We start from the raw sequence: 21,112 nt of genomic DNA on the forward strand, positions 1-21,112 counted from the left end.
TAATATAGGTTAGATATATTTAATATATACAAATTAATTATACATAGCACACACATATATATCTTATGTAAACCCAAACTTTTATTTTGGATGCAATTAATCTTTGCACAGCCCTACTATTAACATTTATTTACAATAATGTGTCCATAAGAAATATTTTATTAAGTATTTAAAAATGCAATTAAATGAAAATTTATATATATGTTTTTTGGCAAACAGTGCCCCATAAGAGGTTTACTGTTAACATGAAAACATGTAAAATGTGATACTCCTTAATAAATGTGTGATATTTACAAAAAAAGTTCTGCGATTCAGTCCACGTTTCCCACCTTTTCAGAAATCATAGGGCTTACTTGATCTGAACGAAGTGACTTTGTTTTGCGAAAAACAGTTCTTATTTTTGATCTATGTGAACCCATTGCTGACACTTATTTAATATCTGTCTCGTCCGTTTTTTTTTGTTTTTGAGCAGCACCACGAGAATGTGAGGAAGACGAGTTCCACTGTCAGAATGGATACTGTATCCGCAGCCTGTGGTACTGTGATGGAGACAATGACTGTGGAGACAACAGTGACGAGCAGTGTGGTGAGTTCCTTTATACTTCTTTCTGGATGATTTGTTAAACGTGCGCTGCGTCCTAAATTGAAAACTTCTGTAGTATATAGTATGTAGAAAAACATTACACCACCAGAGTAGTATGTCCGAATACATAAAATAAAAAGAAAAGTACTTGGATGACTTACTACTTCCGTTAAGATTCTGAAAGTGCGCATTTGATGGACACTTTACTATCCCATAAGGCCACTGGAGGGGATTTATAAATGGCAGTGATATTACGCAACTAATGCTGGTAGGTCAGGTGACCGTAACAACATGGATGTAGTATTCTTGATATAGTATAATTTTTGGTCTCTGAAAACGCAAACTTTTGAAAGCGGGTTTCAGAGTGCAAGTTTTTGAAAGCGGTCTCTGTGTAAACAACAAAACGCGATTCTCAGAAGACGATGCTGTCATGAACATACGTATTATGTGTTCAGTCTATTGTGTTTCATCGCCATCTAATGGCCTGGCAGCAGAATACAGCGTCTTATTCGTTTTTGCGGATCCGTGTGAATGGGGATCATTTTGACAATGGAGTCGTCTGTACACGGAAAGCTCAAAAGAAAAAACTTCTCTGTTTTAAGCATATCGTTGTCGTGTAAACGTACCCCAAGAGATGACTATGGTCTTCTATCTCAATTAAGTGTGCTAAATTGTATTGTATGTGCACTTGTTGTGTACTTCTTTTCTTTAAAGGGTCATGAACTGGCTTTTTAAATTTTATTATATTGTTGTCTGAGGTCAACTTATGACGTTCGCATGGTTTTTGCTTTCAAAAACATCAAAATGAATAAGTAATAGGCTATTTTGTACCCTAGTTTTGAGCCTAGCTTAAAAACGGTCGGTTTTTTATGGGCGTCTCACACTGAAGACTTGGAACTAAACGCCCACTGCTGTGAGTGGAGAACAGTTTTGCATATTATAATGAGTTTCAACTTGCTCGTCGGTGTACGTGGGGAAGACTGTTTTGAAAACGTTCAATGTTGTAAAATGGCAACCGGAATAATTCGCCCATACATGTTCGACCCAGAGTCCGTGTGTTGCACCATTCCTGTCAGATCCAATATAGTCGGCACAGCACCGTTCTTTACTCTTAATCGGTCTGCAAATCCAGTCTTGTTTACAAAACAATCCTCAGTGAAATGAAGCGAACAGACGGACAATGTTTTACCTCATCAGCTGGAACGTCATTAAAAATAAAGTTTATCCTTGCAGTCCTATTGAAATCCAGAGGAAGCTTATGCAGTGATTGTCTTCTTCCACAACCAGGCACTGCACAATATTCTGTATTGCTCTGTAGCTCGATCCGGTTTGTCATCACGAGGTAGGCCTATGTTATTTAGCTGTGTAATGCACGAATCGGTGGGCGGGGCTAAACCGGCCATGTTGAAGTAGGCGTCAATCTTCTGCGGGGGTGGTGTTTTATCCTCTTTGTCGTCATAGTTCCCCACTTTTAAAAACGAGTCTTTTGCTGGGGCTGGTGTCAATAAAAGCTTTTATTGAACTAACAAGGACGTTTTCAGTTCTGAAACTTACAGGATATTCTTATAATATGATGACCTCTTACATGTCAAAAGCTCAAGGAAAATTTGATTTCTCAGTTCATCACCCCTTTAAAGTATATTTAAAAAAGACAGACTTGCTAATAATATGTTCTAAAATAAAATACCACTTACATTTACTTGGAAAGAGAGCACTTTTTTGTCTCTGTCTGTCTGATTAAAAGTTTAACTTTAAAGTGCATTTTAATTTAATATTTTAATATTTTTGTTGTGCTTTAAAGAAGCCAAGTTATTTTGATGGTGACTATCATACTGAACCACATGTGAAGTACTTTATAATTTTTAACTGTAGTATTATTTAATATTATATTGAAGGTTAATCTATTTTAAATGTACTGAACTGCAAATCCATAACAAATATGTAATTACGAATATATTTAAATACAAAACATGCAAGTTTCATTTATAAATGACTTTTTTCGTTTTAATTAAATGCAGTATTCTAGACTCGCTGTTCATTAAAGATTCCTCCTCTTGCTGCAATGACAGACCTTGTGCTTTCTTGTCGTGAGTCCATTAAAATATTCAGATGAACTTTACAATACAAGGTTGTCTAATCAGTTCTTCAAGGTCTGCAACATGACTTGGCCAAAATGTTGTCCAAAATATTCAACCCAACATATTCAATATCCATAGCATGAATCAATTTTTCACACTCCGTGAGTGGGACGTGAGCAAACGTGGTCACGTTGTTTTCTCATACTGGCCATGTGTTCTACATCATGTATGACAGAGCTGCAGCTCTGCTAAACATTTTTATTATTTATCTGAGACTGCACTAATCATTGTCTTTAATACCAGGCACACATGATAAAGAGTGTTTTAGGAGGGAGTAATCGAGAACATTGTCATTTGTTTGTAGTGTATATGGATGGCAAACAAATACAAAATCAGTGGTGTTCTGAAATGAGGTGGCAAAGTCCTCACCGTTTTTTTTTATATATTTTTTTTATTTTTATTTCCCAGTTACACTTAATGTCACATTTTACTGGTCACGTTGCTGGTTTGTCACATTAAAAAAGAGAAACCAAATACAATTCTGTTTGTATTTTTACTCTAACTATCTAATTAATGTTCCCCCCAACTGAGTTGTTTACTATTTAGTTGGCCATAATTTATTGAGGAAGCACTGCCTCCCTTTCCTACTTGGAGGAGAGTACAGCATGCGGCAAAAAAAGTCTCTGTGTGTACAGTAGGACAAGACATCCCATAGCTTATGCTCCCAATGTGAATGCTATAACCTTAAATATAGACACCAAAATAAAAATATGCTGTTCATGCACATTTTCCCCGCTCAAGCTACTCGCTATGTGTACAAAAGCCCTGAAACTGGCAGGTCACACATTTCACAAGCTCCTTATTGTCAAAAGCTATGAGTAATGGTCCATTTTGTAGTATCTAAATTCGTCTTAAAGGCCAGAGACATGGAAATTCGTCATAACCTTGCATTATGTACAGTATATGATACTGAAGTGCCTATTCTTCCAATTGGTTCTTGCAGCAGAATTTCCATTTGGTTTTATTTCGGCTCTGAGAGAGCACAGCACAGTCCCATATCCACGTCTCAAACCCTTTTTGTACATGACTTGTATGTGTGTCCAGATAAGAGGAAGTGCTCTGATAAAGAGTTCCGCTGCTCTGATGGAAGTTGCATCGCAGAACACTGGTACTGTGATGGAGACTCCGACTGCAAAGATGGAACTGATGAAGAGAATTGCCGTAAGTTGATTCTGAGTTTCTTAATGTGCGTATTTGTCAAATGAACATCCATCCTGCCTCATTCCATCCAATTCCATCCATCCTATCCATGCCTTATTGGTGGAGCTATAGAGCAAATGTATGTTTAGGTCAAATTTTCAATTTTCTTAAATCTTTTCTACTCATTGTAGGCCATCCAAAACTCTGCACACTCTAAAAATACTGGGTTGTTATAACCCAATTTTGGGTAAAATATGGACAAACCCAGCCATTGGGTTATATTTTTAAATTCCAACCCAAATGTTGGATCAAAAATGCAATTTAAAAATGTAACCCAATGGCTTGTTTTGTCCATATTTGACCCAAAATTGGGTCACACTCCAAACAACCCAGCATGTTTAGGTCATATTTTCAATTTTCTTAAATCTTTTCTACTCATTTTAGGCCATCCAAAACTCTGCACACTCTAAAAATGGGTTGTTTTAACCCAATTTTGGGTAAAATATGGACAAACCCAGCCATTGGGTTACATTTTTAAATTACATTTTTAAATTCCAAACCAAATGTTGGATTAAAAATGTAATTAAATGTAACCCAATGGCTTGTTTTGTCCATATTTGACCCAAAATTGAGTCACACTCCAAACAACCCAGCACGTTTAGGTCAAATTTTCAATTTTCTTAAATCTTTTCTACTCATTTTAGGCCATCCAAAACTCTGCACACTCTAAAAAATGGGTTGTTTTAACCCAATTTTGGGTCAACCCAAAAATGGGTTGTTTTAACCCAATTTTGGGTAAAATATGGACAAACCCAGCCATTGGGTTACATTTTTAAATTACATTTTAACCCAATGGCTGGGTTTGTCCATATTTTACCTAAAATTGGGTTAAAACCACGTATTTTTAGAGTGCATGTATAGTATAGAAAAAATCTTGACAAAGTATCATTTTGCAGCTGTCTGCCAAAAAATATTCAGATATGAACTTCACAAAACCACATTCTAAAAATGCTGTGGTGTTTTAACTCAATTTTGGGTCAAATATGGACAAACCCAAACGTTGTATTAAAATGCAATTTAAAAATGTAACCCAATGGCTTGTTTTGTCCATATTTGACCCAAAATTGGGTCACACTCCAAACAACCCAGCATTTTTAGGTCAAATTTTCAATTTTCTTAAATCTTTTCTACTCATTTTAGGCCATCCAAAACTCTGCACACTCTAAAAAATGGGTTGTTTTAACCCAATTTTGGGTAAAATATGGACAAACCCAGCCATTGGGTTACATTTTTAAATTACATTTTAACCCAATGGCTGGGTTTGTCCATATTTTACCTAAAATTGGGTTAAAATCACCCAGCATTTTTTAGAGTGCATGTATAGTATAGAAAAAATCTTGCCAAAGTATCATTTTGCAGATGTCTGCCAAAAAATATTCAGATATGAACTTAATAAAATGTCACTAAACCACATTCTAAAAATGCTGTGGTGTTTTAACTCAATTTTGGGACAAATATGGACAAACCCAAATGTTGGATTATAAATGCATTTTAAAAATGTATCCCAATGGCTTGTTTTGTCCATATTTGACCTAAACTTGAGTCACACTCCAAACAACCCAGCATTTTTTTTTTACAGTGCAGGTACACTGGGCTCTGCACTATCCTGAGAAAGAATAATAATAAAAAAATTTGTTGGTGATTCTCATAACTGAGGTTGGTCACAGGAAATTTGCCATTATTGATCAAAAACTGCTAAATTGTGGGAAATTTCTCTACTTTTTTATATGCTTGGATCCCAATTATTGCTGCTTGAGACTGTATTTATTTCTGTGTTATATGTGACCCTGGATCACAAAACCAGTCTTGCACAGGTATATTTCTTGCAAAACCAACAAAACACTGTATGGGTCAAAAGTTTCAATTTTTCCTTTATGCAAAAATATTATTGGGATATTAAGTAAAGATCATGATCTATGAAGATAGAAATGGAAACCTTTAAAGGCCATTTTCTCAATATTTAGATTTTTTTGCACCCTCAGATTCCCAATTTCAAATAGTTGTTGTATCTCTGCCAAATATTGTCCTATCCTAACAAACCATACATCAATGGAAAGTTTATTTATTCAGCCTTCATGTGGTGTATAAATCAGACATAAGACTGCTTTTGTGGTCCAGGACCATGGTCACATATTTGTTTTTCATTTTGTGCAAATAACTGTGCTGAGGGATTTGTTGGACTGTTTCGTGGTGCATGTGTGTGTGGGTGTGTAACTCGTGTTACATAATTTCTCTCTCCAGCATCTGATGTGATGACAGCCACATGCAGTGTTGAGGAGTTTCAGTGTGCTTATGGTCGTTGCATTCTGGACATCTACCACTGTGATGGAGATGACGACTGCGGTGACTGGTCTGATGAGTCCGACTGTTGTGAGGATCATTCACTCTCTTCCTTTTGTTTGAAATGCCTCTTTTCTCTCTCTACTCACAATCATTAGAAATAAATCTATACATTTTCCCTTTTGAAAGAGAAATACGTTTTAGCATACTTATTAGGGTAATAATACATTTAAGTTGAAACTGAATGTAATGTCTTCAGGCACTTACTTGCATGGTAATTGCAATTAAATGAAATGTATTGTAGTTTAAATTTATATCAAATGCACTTTGCTGCTTTTTGGCCCACCTAAAGTAGGACTTAATAAATATACCTAAAATATATTTTTTTAATGAAACAACCCTTATTATAAAACCCTATTTTTTTCTAAATGGGCACTTGTAGTTTTCTTCAAATCTTTCCATTTTTAAAAACTGTACTTGCAGGTAATATAATATTAATGAAATATAATGTCATTAATGTGAACTTAAGTACTTTCTGAACGTGTAAGTACTCGTACTTTAAAGTAAAACTTTTAATTTAACATTATTAAAAAGTACATTTGTTTTAATAATCTTTTGTCATGCTTTAAAGAAGTACACTTATTTTGAAGCAAGTACTTTGCATATGCGTTAGTATGTTGCTAAACCATTTGAACTGATATTACATTTAATTTTAATATATTTTAAATTGCAACTTCATTACAAATAGGCCTATATTTAAATATTTTAATATACATTTTTTGGGGAGTAGTGTGTATGTCTGATTTGGTTGTGTGTGTGTGTGTGAACGCAGCCTCCCATCAACCCTGCCGTTCTGCAGAGTTCATGTGCAGCAGTGGCATGTGTATAAATGGAGGGTGGAGGTGTGACGGAGAATTCGATTGCGACGACCAATCAGATGAAAAGAACTGCAGTGAGTAACAGTTTTATTGTAATATTTGTGTGTGTGAGTGTATTTCACATCTGTGACATGCCTCTTTCTCACCGTCAGGCACATCGATGTGCATGGCTGATCAGTTTCGCTGTATGTCTGGCCGATGTGTGCGGTTATCATGGCGCTGTGATGGAGAAAATGACTGTTCTGATGGCAGTGATGAAGAAGGCTGTGAAAAGACAGGTAAGGAATATAAAAGCCAACTAGATGCAAGTTTTGCTGCTTGTTCTGAACATTAACAAAGGCGTAGCTTGATGACGCCGTGAATAAGTGGAATCATGGGAGTCGCCCTCTTCACCTCCACAACCGATGTAAAGCAATCCGACGGGACTCATTGGGGCAGACATCATGTTCATGGATTGAGTGACTGTATTAAAGTTTTATGAAGCAGGGCAGGTGAAGAGCCTGGGACGTGTTAAGCCTAGTTCACACTACGTGATTTTAAGCCCGATTTAAGCCCGATTTGCAAATCGTTGAGTCGCCGACAAGTCAGGGTGTTATCGCGTGCAAATCGCGGGCGATTAGCGGACGATTAACGCTCGCCAATCAGTTAGTGTGAAAGAGCCAACAACGCATCAAAGACAGCTCGCAGACAGGTCACCGAGCTCAGAAAAATATCTAGCATGCTAGATATCTCGCGCAGTCGCGCGACTCAATCTCAGTGATGTCATGAGTACAGCCAATCATAGCAACGCATGGGTTGAGGACACCAGGTAAATCTTACTTTTTCTTTTTTGCACTTTTTTTTCTCAGAGCATATCGTCGAGCAAACAGTGTGCAGCACTAGTTTCTGTCTGACGTCCATATTCGCGTGTTGTGTTCCTCTCTGCAGTTTCGCGTCATTTCTGGTTCGTTTTATTGCGTGGTTTTTTGTTACAAAACATGGTTTCTAGACCAGATAGAATCGTGTTGTTGTCAACTCGTTATTTGGTTGATTATTTTCAGGATTTAGACCGTATTATAGTACTGAAACAGCTCTCATTGAGTCACAAATGATTTGCTCTCATCATCCGATCGTGGTTGTATCTCTATGTAGTGCGTTGTTAACTCGTGTAGTGAGTTACGTCCTGTTGTGGATCAATCACGTTGTGTTGTGTGGTGTGAACAGCTAAACAACTTGAACACTCATGATTTCACTGAGAGCAAGTCATGTAGTGTGAACTGCACAGTTCAGCCCGACATTTTAAAATCATGTAGTGTGAACTAGGCATTACTTTGCTGTTTTCATGTTGTGTATGTTAACGTCATGGTTAAAGTTTAAAGAATGTTTAAGTTTTTCTGGTTCCTGCCGCCTCCAGGGCTCCAGACTGCGACCAAATGGTTGCATATTGCGAACATTTTTTAGAGTGTGTGACTGAATTTTACATCCAGTCGCACATGTGCGACCAGTAAATTTGCCACACGTTAAACACATGGTTATGCGTGGAAGGGGCGCATCAATTAATCCGGAATGAGTGAGTCTGACAATAATAGCGCGCGTAAACATCTCTGGGAAGGAGACGGAGACAAATATCACAACCTGCTATGTGCGTCTGAGCAATAAGCGATCTATCGACTCGTTCCCGAGTAGCGAATGCAAACAAAATGAAAGGGAAACGAAAATACCCTACTCGTATGCTTCATGGATCGTTTATTAGTTTGGACCAATAATAGACAGAGCAGCACATAGCCTTTCTTATGTACATCCATGGAGTAGCGCCCCGAACCATTGACCGTAAAATAAAGTCCCGAACTTTCCAGTCGCGGGCCGATCTCAATCACGCGACACTGTTACTAGGAGATCCAGTGAAGAAATCCTTTGATTTCGCCTCAGAATGAATAACATCATCACTACGAGATCCAGTGAGAAACACTCCGATTCGGCGCAGAGTTCTGTTATGATATATCAGACGGATATCAGACATATAACCAGGAGAAACACTTATAGAAGGCTTTCAGTCCACAAATCAGCAACATTCACCATGGATTTAGGCTAATGAAGTAACTTAATTCTAACCATAAATATGATAATGTAACAGAAATAGTCAAACGCTTACAAATAGCCTGCACATCTTTTTCCAGCACTCCAAAACTATAATATCATGTATGAATGTTTTATTTTTTGTATTTTTTGTGATGACCAACACATTTGTTCATCCTTCAAAGATGAAAAAAATTGAGATGCTGGAAAACTCTTATTTAAACACTTATTAAAGGGAAAAAAACGTAAATAGTATGATGTTTATTGGCTATTTTCACTCCTTAATATACATGTTTTCACTACTTTTTAAAAAAAAAATTAATATTAAGACATCATGCATGATAACTAAAGTTAATTTCATTTACACCCTAAATTAAGCTTAGTGATTTATTGTCAGCCCCAGTGCTACCAGATTTGGTTTTTCTGGAGTCTGGAGCCCTGTGAACTTAAAATAAAACAGCATATCATAATATCAGTATGTTAAGTCTATTTATTATTAAATAATTAGTCAGTATTACAGTTATTTATGGGGAAATTTGAATAATTGCATTGTAAGCTGATTTAAATTGTGCCCCTAAATTTTCTGCTTGCACTAAAATTTTCAGTCAGGGGCAGTGTTGTGCAAGTTACTTCCAAACTGTAATACATTAGGTATTACTTGTTACTGTTATTTAAAAGTAATTCATTACCTTACAATATTACTGTCCCAGAATTGTAATGCGTTACATTACTCATGTATTACTTTTGAGTTACTTTCACCAAAATAACTAAGTAGAACTTAACTTTTGGGCTGTAACGATATGCAATATGAAACCGAAATCGCGATTCGCCACACGACTCAGATCCACGAACCTACAGAATCGCGACACACCTCTTCCAACTCCAGCGTTATTCTCCTTACCGTCCATATCCAATGCTGCCTTATCTTTAAATTAGGCTATTAGTATTATTTGAAGTTAACATTATAAAATACGTAGACCTACACCACAAAACTAGTTGAGGATAAATTATTTAAAATTGGGGAAGTCCAGCATTATGGACATGACATTTGCAGTCAAAACTTGAAATAAAAATTCTCAGAAAATACATGTATTGAAACGTATATAGGCTACTTCCTTAAAGGACTCCAGACATTAGACAAATATCAGTCTATGTTTAATTTTTAATATTAGGGAAAAGACACACATTCATGCGTGACAAAAAAATAGGAGGCAAAATATATTTTTTGTAATTCTGTTAATTACACTGCGCAAATCGGATGAGGAAGGGTTGGCTCTTCAGTCTCCATAGAACTTAAAATATTCATTTTATTTTATTTTTCGTGTTCGCATTTATGAGGAAAAAACAATGTTACAGACGCGACCGCTCTGAACTGGCACTAAAAGACTGCTTTAAAACTTTCACATAGTCTGTTGCCTTTAAGCAGACAATAGACTGTAATACAACTGTAATACAAGCCTCACTGAACATGTAACGAGTAAAATATTACACTACTGCGTTACAGCAAAAAGTAATATGTTACTGTAATGTATTACTTTTGTAATGCGTTACTCCCAACACTGGTCAGGGGGAACAGCGCTCCTAGTAAAAAAACTTTTAGTAAATGAGTAGTCTCCTAGTAAAGGAGCCCTGGCCTCCTTCCCTGAACTCGAGCGTTGTTACAATCACTTATTCACATTATTTTATTTGATTCTAATGAAATAGCCGCAAGTGCTGAATTACTACTCAAACATTCCTCTTTTATTTGACTAATTAAAATTGTGGGGGAGCGCAGTGCTGTTTTACTTGGTCAAAACAAAAAAAAACACACTAGTTTATTATTAATAAATAAAAAAAAGGGCTCAAGCTTTATGTGTGCGCTTGAGTGTATACATTTAAGTAAATAAATGAAAACAAACGTGTGATTAGTCGACTAATGGCTTGAATGTACGACTTGTAGTCGACTAGAAAAATCTTTAGTTGGGACAGCCCTACAAAATAGTATTGTTTCTGACAAAAAATATAACATTGTTCAAGTGGGCTTTTGATAATTGAATCCCAAAATCTTACATGTTGTGCCTTTTAAGTGGCCTTTTATTTCATTAATATTATTTTATCTTTAAGAAGCATTTTGAGAGTTGTTAAGAATTAAACTTTCGCATGGTGTGCATACTTAGTTTTGTTTTCTGAAATGGCCTACACATGGATATCTTGACAATGTGCACAAAAAGCATTAATATTTTCTAATATCTGCTCAATAACCTTTGCTGCATTACTTATTCTGTTTCTTTTTTACATTCCCCTTGTTTCTTAGAAACTCCTCCATGCGCGTCGGATCAGTTCCTGTGTGAGAATGGCCGCTGTATTGGCCAGCGTAAGGTCTGTAATGACATCAAAGACTGTGAAGATGGGACTGATGAACATCCATTCCAGGACTGCCGTGAGTCTACAAAAACAATGCACTATTGCATGCATGTGAAATCTCACATAAGACAAATAGTGGTAGTTCCTCTGAATATATCACACTCCCCCCTCTGTTAACATTTCAAATGTTTGCCTGTGTGTGTTTATAGGCTCCAAGTCAAGTGAAGAAAATTGTAATGTTAACAACGGAGGTTGCTCACAGAAATGCCAGATGTCTCGAGGTCTGGTGCACTGCACTTGTCACACCGGCTACACATTAACACAGGATGGCAAGAGATGCAGAGGTGAGCAGACAAGGGGGAAAAAAACCAAGGACAGCAGAAATGAAAGTTACGTAGAAAGGGGATATAAACTTTTGACAAGGATTATATTTGTTCTATTCTTAGGGTATAAGTAAATGTATATAAATGTGTGTGTGTATATATATATACACTCACCGGCCACTTTATTAGGTACACCTGTCCAACTGCTCGTTAACACTTAATTTCTAAGCAGCCAATCACATGGCGGCAACTCAGTGCATTTAGGCATGTAGACATGGTCAAGACAATCTCCTGCAGTTCAAACCGAGCATCAGTATGGGGAAGAAAGGTGATTTGAGTGACTTTGAACGTGGCATGATTGTTGGTGCCAGAAGGGCTGGTCTGAGTATTTCAGAAACTGCTAATCTACTGGGATTTTCACGCACAACCATCTCTAGGGTTTACAGAGAATGGTCCGAAAAAGAAAAAACATCCAGTGAGCGGCAGTTCTGTGGGCGGAAATGCCTTGTTGATGCCAGAGGTCAGAGGAGAATGGCCAGACTGGTTCGAGCTGATAGAAGGGCAACAGTGACTCAAATAACCACCCGTTACAACCAAGGTGGGCAGAAGAGCATCTCTGAACGCACAGTACGTCGAACTTTGAGGCAGATGGGCTACAGCAGCAGAAGACCACACCGGGTGCCACTCCTTTCAGCTAAGAACAGGAAACTGAGGCTACAATTTGCACAAGCTCATCGAAATTGGACAATAGAAGATTGGAAAAACGTTGCCTGGTCTGATGAGTCTCGATTTCTGCTGCGACATTCGGATGGTAGGGTCAGAATTTGGCGTCTACAACATGAAAGCATGGATCCATCCTGCCTTGTATCAACGGTTCAGGCTGGTGGTGGTGGTGTCATGGTGGGGGGAATATTTTCTTGGCACTCTTTGGGCCCCTTGGTACCAATTGAGCATCGTTGCAACGCCACAGCCTACCTGAGTATTGTTGCTGACCATGTCCATCCCTTTATGACCACAATGTACCCAACTTCTGATGGCTACTTTCAGCAGGATAATGCGCCATGTCATAAAGCTGGAATCATCTCAGACTGGTTTCTTGAACATGACAATGAGTTCGCTGTACTCAAATGGCCTCCACAGTCACCAGACCTCAATCCAATAGAGCATCTTTGGGATGTGGTGGAACGGGAGATTCGCATCATGGATGTGCAGCCGACAAATCTGCGGCAACTGTGTGATGCCATCATGTCAATATGGACCAAACTCCCTGAGGAATGCTTCCAGCACCTTGTTGAATCTATGCCACGAAGAATTGAGGCAGTTCTGAAGGCAAAAGGGGGTCCAACCCGTTACTAGCATGGGGTACCTAATAAAGTGGCCGGTGAGTGTATATATATATATATATAGTATATACAGTATATAAATGATATATGTGTGTGTGTATATGAGTGTATATAGATATATTTTTTTAATTCTGCATAGGATTTATAAACTGATTTATAATAATATTATATATATTCATATTATGAATTATGCACACATTCATTTTGATGGATTTTTCCAAGTGTCTTGGAGATGTTGCCACAATTTCTCTCTCAGATGTTTCTTCATCTAATCCCAGACAGACTGGATGAGAATGAGATCAGATCTCATTGTGAAGCACACAGTCTGTTGTCAAACTCTTTGTGCATGCAAAATGAATGGCAATTACAATTAATGGCAAAAGAACAATGTTTGGCACACAAAAGTAGTGTAGTTTAGCATACTTTTTAATGTAGTACTTAAGGAAATAATATACTTAAAAATATACTTAAGTGCTAACTGAACGTAATGTTTTCAGAGACTTAATTGCAATGATTTGTTAATTGCAATTAAATGAATTTTTTTAGGTTTAAATTTATATTAAATGCAATTAGTTGAACTTTAGAGTACTTTTACAGACTTAAGTGGGACTTAAGCTCATCTTTATATGCAATTTCATATTTCTACTGTTTTTGAAATATTTTTTAAAGTGTACTGCCGAATATGATTGGCAGGCATGTATGGTAACCTAAAATATACTTTAATGCCATTTCTTTATTATTATTATTATTATTTAAAACATGTAGAATTCCAAAAACAGTAGAATTATGAAATTACATTTAAAGATTTGCTTAAGGACTTACGCGAGTCAAAAAAGCACTCTAAAGTTTGTGTGTTTAACTTTTGTAATGAAGTTGCTATTTAATAAAATTAACTTTGACTTTTTTAATAACACTTTAAAAGTGTACTTAAGTGTGTTATGAAACAAAATCATGAAAGTGTGCTCCCTTTAAGTACACTTAAGTGGCCTTTTATTTCATTAATATTATATTTCCAGCAAAAACATTTTTTTCTTCTTTTTGTTTTCTTCATAATTTAATTATAATATTTAAAGTACATATTCAATGCAATTATGTGAACTTCTTTCTGAAAAAAAATCAAGTCAAGTCACCTTTATTTTTTATAGTGTTTATACAATACTTCATAGTGCTGTATATGTATACAACACAGATTGTTTAAAAGCAGCTTTACAGTGATGAACAGGTTATTTATACAAGGGTATAAATGGCGTTTATGGAGTAGAATCTAACATGTCTAAGACTTCACCTGTGTAATATAATACCACATATCACTTCATATTTATTTATGCCCTCGATAGGCAATTGGTTTTGCAGCAAGGCCAGCATACAAACAAAACAATTTATAACATACATTAGAAACACCATTAAAAATATTCCACTACAAGAACAAAATCCCCTCTACCCACTACACCCTGTTCCACCCATACCCAAATTTAACAGAGAAATAGCATTGGGAATGAATGAGTTATAGAGTAGAAACTGAACCAAGATCCTGCGGGCAAAAGCTGAAACTCGGAATAAAGAGGACTGGATCAAACCGTTAAAATAGATCGAGCTTTCCTCACTACCTGGCCATTATACAGGTTGGTAAGGTGACTGCTGGAAACCTAAAACCTTGCTACTGGCATTAACTATTTTTAAAAGAGCAGTTTTGCCTTCACACTATACCATTGGGAATTTTAAAACAGACTCGATATAAGGTTTATAAAACGGTCACCTTTCAACATTAAGCTATTGACAATCTCCAGAGACAAATTTCTCCCTATTGAAATCTAAATATTCAGCTTAGAAGAATATCACTGAGCAATGTTTGCTCTTATTACAGCTCATTTGGATCTTTAAGTGGACAAATCCAGGGATTTGACAGTCTTCCAGTCAATCTCTCTGTTTTTAAATCAACTAAAGGGGAGACTAACTAATAAATGTTATTCATATTTTGTATTTCATCCTCTCTAATCTTTCCTGCTTGTGTGTCTGAACCCAGATGTTGATGAATGTGCAGATGAAGGTTATTGTAGTCAAGGCTGTACCAACATAGAAGGAGGATTCCACTGCTGGTGTGTTCAAGGTTATGAGCTTCGACCTGACAAGCGCAGTTGCAAGGCTTTGGGTGAGGCTGATATCCATTATGAAATCAGCAAAACATGGTGGTTTGGAATGGAGATGTCCAATTTTATGTTCTCTCTTCCCAGGTCCAGAACCGGTTTTGTTGTTTGCAAATCGGATTGACATCCGACAAGTTCTACCGCACCGTGCTGAGTACACATTGCTACTCAATAATCTGGAAAATGCCATTGCGTTGGACTTTCATCATAGCGAAGAGCTAGTGTTCTGGTCAGATGTCACACTGGACCGTATCATGAGAGCCAGCCTCAACGGGAGCAATGTGGAGGAGGTCGTGTCCACGGGTCTTGAGAGCCCAGGTGAGCAGTATATATTTTAGCAGTTCGGCAAGCCAATATATTCCTCATAACAAGTCATTTTAGGATTCTTGCTTGCTTTTCACATTCGCCACACTGCAAAAAGTACTAACCTGTAGTTACTTTAAAGAGCTATTTTTACCTGATTTAACCCATATATTGTAGTGTTGGTGGTATAAATGAATGTTTTTACTGTAGGTTGATACAGCCACATTACATCATATTTTTGACTTTGAAAAAAAAATATATATTTTCAGTGCCCAACTATTAGCACAACTTACTTAAATGCATGGTTGTAATTTAAGAATTATAATTTGTTGTTTTAATTAAACCTTTTAAGTTGCAAACATTTTGTTATTATACCAACTTAATATTGTGGGTCATTTAAACTGAAATTTCTGCTATGAAATAATTCAACTCTTATTAAGTGAAAATTGGGCAGTGGATTTCTAGTTCCGAGCATGTTTTACATAGGAGTGGATAAGGAGAGTAAATGATGCAATTAAAGGATTAGTTCACTTCCAAATGAAAATTAGAAAATTATGTCTTCATTTTGTCTTTTATCTCGCCATTAAGTTGTTCCAAACCCGTGTGAGTTTCTTTCTTTTGCTGAGCACAAAATAAGTATATACTCCCATAGTATATTTTTTCCATACTATGGAAGTCAATGGGGCCCATAAACCATTTGGTTACTGACATTCTTCAAAATATATTCTTTTGTGCTCAGGAGAAGAAAGAAATTCATTGTAACAACATTGGAACAATCTTTTTTTTTTTTTTTTTTTTTAAACAAAGGGAAAGTCCTGTTAGTGTTTAATGCGGTTTGATGTATCATTGTGCTGAAGAATATAGATTTTGGTTATGGGTGGTGGTATGGACGGTCGCTACATAATAAGGTTGTTCCAGGAATACAACTAAATTAGTTGGAACAACTAAATTTTTTTTGAGGAATTAACATCAGTTAATTATTATTATTTTTTTAGATTTTTTGTTGAAAGCATTTAGTGACAATTTTAATAATTTGATAATGGAAACATTCCAGTATAATGTTGCTCGCTCGTTCGCTTTTTTTCCCTCAATTTTGTTCTTCATGCTATTTAGAGAACCAATGTGATGTTTGACAGTTGAAAACAGCAGTAAAGTAAACATTTATTTGCTTATTTGGAATGATTTTGTTGCTTATATGAATTTTTTTTTATTTTTATAAAAGCTTTGGTTAAAACATTAAATCATAATTGAATCATTGAGTCATTTTGTTTTAGTCTAAAACATTATATTATATTATACAAAAATTATATTCTAAGATATTCCAATTATTTAAAAAAATTAAGTTACATTTTCATAAGATGCTCTAATATTCTCAAATGTGATCATGCTCAGTTTGATTCTCTGCTTCCCTAAGGATAAGAAATGCATAACATTTGAATAATAGTTGCATATGACTTTTTTATTATTATTATTTTATATTATTATTATATCTTAGGTGGTCTGGCCATAGACTGGATTCAAAATAAGCTCTACTGGACTGACTCGGGAACGTCTCGTATTGAAGTGTCCAATCTGGACGGCACACACCGTAAAGTGCTTTTATGGCAGAGAATGGAGAAACCCCGTGCGATTGCTCTGCACCCCATTGAAGGGTAAATATTCAGACTGTTGTGTTTTACTGAACATATAATGGTGGATGCAATTTGCAAACAACGCTGGATCCTTCAAAACGTTATTCATCTCATGCATTGCGCAATGAATACACAAATGTGACTTAACACACTTAAGTCCTTTTTTAAAAAGTGCAATTTGCAATAATGTCAAATGAAGTTTTATTGAAGTACATTATATTAATATATATATACGTATATATATATATATATATATATATATTGTCATGCTTTAAAGAAGTACATTTATTTTGAAGTGTTGACTAACAAACTAAAGCACATGTGAAGTACTTGATCATAATTTGAAATGTAGGTTAGTGTGTAATTCACTTTTACAATTGAAGGTAATCTCTTTTAAATTTACTAAATTGCAACTTCATCATTAAATACAAGTTTTATACAAGACGCAAGTTTCGATTTTAAATGATTTTAGTTTACCGTAAACGCTTGTCTGTACATTTAACAGTAAACGTAAACCAATAGAAGTAACTATATACATTACATAACATGCAATTATTAAGTGTGTGAAAGCTTTACGTTTTTCTTCTTTAAAGTCATCTGCATGGGTAAAAATCCCCTCTTGTGACCAGAAGTTGTTGTTCTGTAATAAGCAATGGTAAGCCGAGCATGAAACCATTCTGGTGACTTCTGGCTAACTTCGTAACTCAATTTGCTTCTAATCACAAAGGCTGTGCAAAGATTTTATTCAGAGAAAGTCACAAGGCTTGAGTTGCAGCCGACGCTCATCACGGCTCTTTGTCATGAAGGACAAAAGGGGTTTATGAAATCTGGCTCGAATTCTCCCTCTCCAACAAGATTTAGCTCTTGTTTCGACAGGCTTTTGCTTCCACTGATTCTTACACACAGATGTACGTAGATCTTGCTGTATGAGAGAAAAGCCAAAGCATTACCGAATTTATCTGAAGGATAAAATGCATGATGGAAAATGTAAAGAAGAAATAAATAAAGAATAAGGATTATTTGTAGGGCGACACTATTAGAATTTGTTTCAGTCCTCACAAAAAAATCGCTTATGTTTTAAAAAGCAGCCCCAAACAAAACTTGGAGTACTTTTTATAGATTAACTTTTGCAAAATCCAGTGAATTCTTCTTGAAAAGCACTTTTTGTTTAGAACCTATGCACAGTAATTACTGTAAATTGAAAGTTATGTAAGTTGTAATTGAGTTTTTTCCAATGTTATGCCATTATCAAAAATGCCATTTTATTGTTTGATTCATTGGGCCCTAACTGCATATTATTGCATTGACATTCAACTATACTTCTATCATCACTTATGCTCTGTCTTTAGGAAGATTTACTGGACTGACTGGGGAAATATGCCACGCATTGAATATTCCAACATGGATGGCTCTAATCGGAAAATAATTGCTGATACACACCTATTCTGGCCCAATGGACTCACCATTGACTATGCCGGTCACCGCATGTACTGGGTGGATGCCAAACACCACGTCATTGAAAGAGCTGACCTGGATGGGAAGAATAGAAAGGCTGTCATTAGCCAAGGTAAGAAAAAAAAAACTTTAAAGGAAGTAGTTCACTTTTAAAAATACTTGATAATTTACTCACCCCATGTCATCCAAAATATCCATGTCATTCTTTCTTCAGTCGAAAAGAAATTAAGGTTTTTGATGAAAACGTTCTAGGATTTTTCTCCATATAGTGCACTTTACTGGGAACCAAACGGTTCAAGGTCCAAAAGACAGTTTCAGTGCAAATGGTTCAAAGGGCTTTAAACGATTCCAGACGATGAATAAGGGTCTTATCAAACGAAACGATTGTGACTCTCCTGTTCAAACTCGTTCATCAAAACGAACAAATCTTTTTTCGAGTCATTTGGTTCATTCAACGAACAAAACGAATGAATTGACTAGGAAAAAGATGAGTTCGAACAGGAAGGCGAGCATTTGAGCTTATAAAACTTAAACTTTGTTATTTATCTATTAAATGAGCGATCGTTTCGCTTGACAAGACCCTTATTCGTCGTCTGGAATCGTTTAAAGCCCTTTGAACAGCTTGCAGTTTGCATTGAAACTGTCTTTTGGACCTTGAACCGTTTGGTTACCAGTGAAGTGCATTATATGGAGAAAAATCCAGGAATGTTTCATCAAAAACATACATTTTTTTTCGACTGAAGAAAGAAAGACATGGGTATCTTGGATGTCAATGTAAATTATCAGCAAAAGTTTTTTTTTTTTAAAGTGAACTACTCCTTTAACCTTTATTATTTTCCAGGGCTGCATTTATTGTATCAAACAAATACAGTAAAAACTGTAATATTGTTGAAAACTTTTTTATGTGAATAGTTATAAATTTGATCATCAGTGTTTAACAAAGCTGCTTAATAGTTATTTTGTGGAAACTGATGCATCTTTTTCCAGATTATAAAATGAATCAAATTTCAAAAGAACAGGTTTTATTTGAAATAGAAATCTTTTGTAACATAATAAGCGTCTTTACGGTCAACCTTGGTCAATTTAATGAATACTTGCTGATTAAAATGATTCATTGCTTTTTTTTTTTTTAAATCTTAATTATGATTTAAATTATGTTTAAATCTTATTACGTTTTAATGGCAAAAAAATAAGCAGCACATCGGTTTCCAACATTGATAATAATAAGAACCATTTTTAAAAATTGAGCATCAATGAAAAGAGTAATAAATCAGATGATTTCTGAAGAATCATGTGACACTGAAGACTGGAGTAATGATGCTTTGGAATCACAGGAATACAATGCTTTTAAAAACATTGTAGTGTGATTTAAAGGATTAGTTCACTTTTGAAAAAACTTTTGCAGATAATTTACTCACCCCCATGTCATCCAAGATGTCCATGTCTTTCTTTCCTCAGTCGAAAAGAAATTAAGGTTTTTGATGAAAACATTCCAGGATTTTTCTCCATATAATGGACTTCAATGGGAACCGGATGGTTCAAGGTCCAAAAGACGGTTAATAACAGTTTCAGATGCAGCTTCAAATGTCTTTAAACGACACCAGACGATGAATAAGGGTCTTATCATGCGAAACGATCGGTTATTTCAAAACTTATTCCAAAAATGTAACTTTTCTAAGGACAAATGCTAGCCTTGCTCTATTCTGTGAGGCGCGTTTGTAACGTCACGTCATACGTAATTACGTTCAAAAGGTCACGGGCGACGTAGCCGGAAGTACAGAATCAAAATCGTCCGACATCGTTGTTTTTCCTTTTAATTCCTTTTTTTGTAAACGGCGTTTGAGTTAGTTTGCACGTTCAACCTATGCGTTCAACTTGTAAACACTCTGACTCTGTACTTTCGGCTACGTCGCCCGTGACCTTTTGAACGTAATTACGTAATACGTGACGTTGCAAACGCGCCTCACAGAATAGAGCAAGGCTAGCATTTGTCCTTAGAAATGTTACATTTTTGGAATAAGCATTGAAATAACCGATCGTTTCGCATGATAAGACCCTTATTCATCGTCTGATATCGTTTAAAGACATTTGAAGCTGCATCTGAAACAGTTATTAACTGTCTTTTGGACCTTGAACCATCCGGTTCCCATTGAAGTCCATTATATGGAGAAAAATCCTGGAATGTTTTCATCAAAAACCTTAATTTCTTTTCGACTGAGGAAAGAAAGACACGGACATCTTGGATGACATGGGGGTGAGTAAATTATCAGCAAAAGTTTTTTCAAAAGTGAACTAATCCTTTAATATTGAATTAGTTTGATTTGACAAAAATCTGACTGTTATGATTCAAGACTACACCACTTGACAATTTAAAGAGACATTGCTGATGAAATTTTTCTGTTCAAACTTTTAAAGTGCATCAAAGTATTTTAAAAC

The 21,112-nt window shown here is 35.8% G+C and overlaps 1 protein-coding gene across 3 annotated transcripts in view; it reads left to right on the plus strand.

The window, feature by feature from the left end:
* The window catches only part of lrp4 (low density lipoprotein receptor-related protein 4), a 156,613-nt gene that overhangs the window by 98,883 nt on the left and 36,618 nt on the right, over nucleotides 1-21,112 (plus strand). For all 3 annotated transcript variants that reach the window (XM_089123626.1, XM_089123603.1, XM_039668971.2), the window contains exons 4-14: nucleotides 473-586; nucleotides 3,766-3,882; nucleotides 6,163-6,291; nucleotides 7,034-7,153; nucleotides 7,232-7,357; nucleotides 11,428-11,553; nucleotides 11,687-11,821; nucleotides 15,167-15,292; nucleotides 15,375-15,605; nucleotides 17,086-17,242; nucleotides 18,571-18,788. In XM_089123626.1, the coding sequence (XP_088979752.1) occupies nucleotides 473-586; nucleotides 3,766-3,882; nucleotides 6,163-6,291; nucleotides 7,034-7,153; nucleotides 7,232-7,357; nucleotides 11,428-11,553; nucleotides 11,687-11,821; nucleotides 15,167-15,292; nucleotides 15,375-15,605; nucleotides 17,086-17,242; nucleotides 18,571-18,788 (1,599 nt within the window). The remainder of the gene's footprint in view (nucleotides 1-472; nucleotides 587-3,765; nucleotides 3,883-6,162; nucleotides 6,292-7,033; nucleotides 7,154-7,231; nucleotides 7,358-11,427; nucleotides 11,554-11,686; nucleotides 11,822-15,166; nucleotides 15,293-15,374; nucleotides 15,606-17,085; nucleotides 17,243-18,570; nucleotides 18,789-21,112) is intronic.

The sequence above is a fragment of the Pimephales promelas genome, chromosome 1, assembly GCF_988280905.1.
Source record: "Pimephales promelas chromosome 1, fPimPro1.hap1.1, whole genome shotgun sequence".
NCBI lineage: Eukaryota > Metazoa > Chordata > Actinopteri > Cypriniformes > Leuciscidae > Pimephales > Pimephales promelas.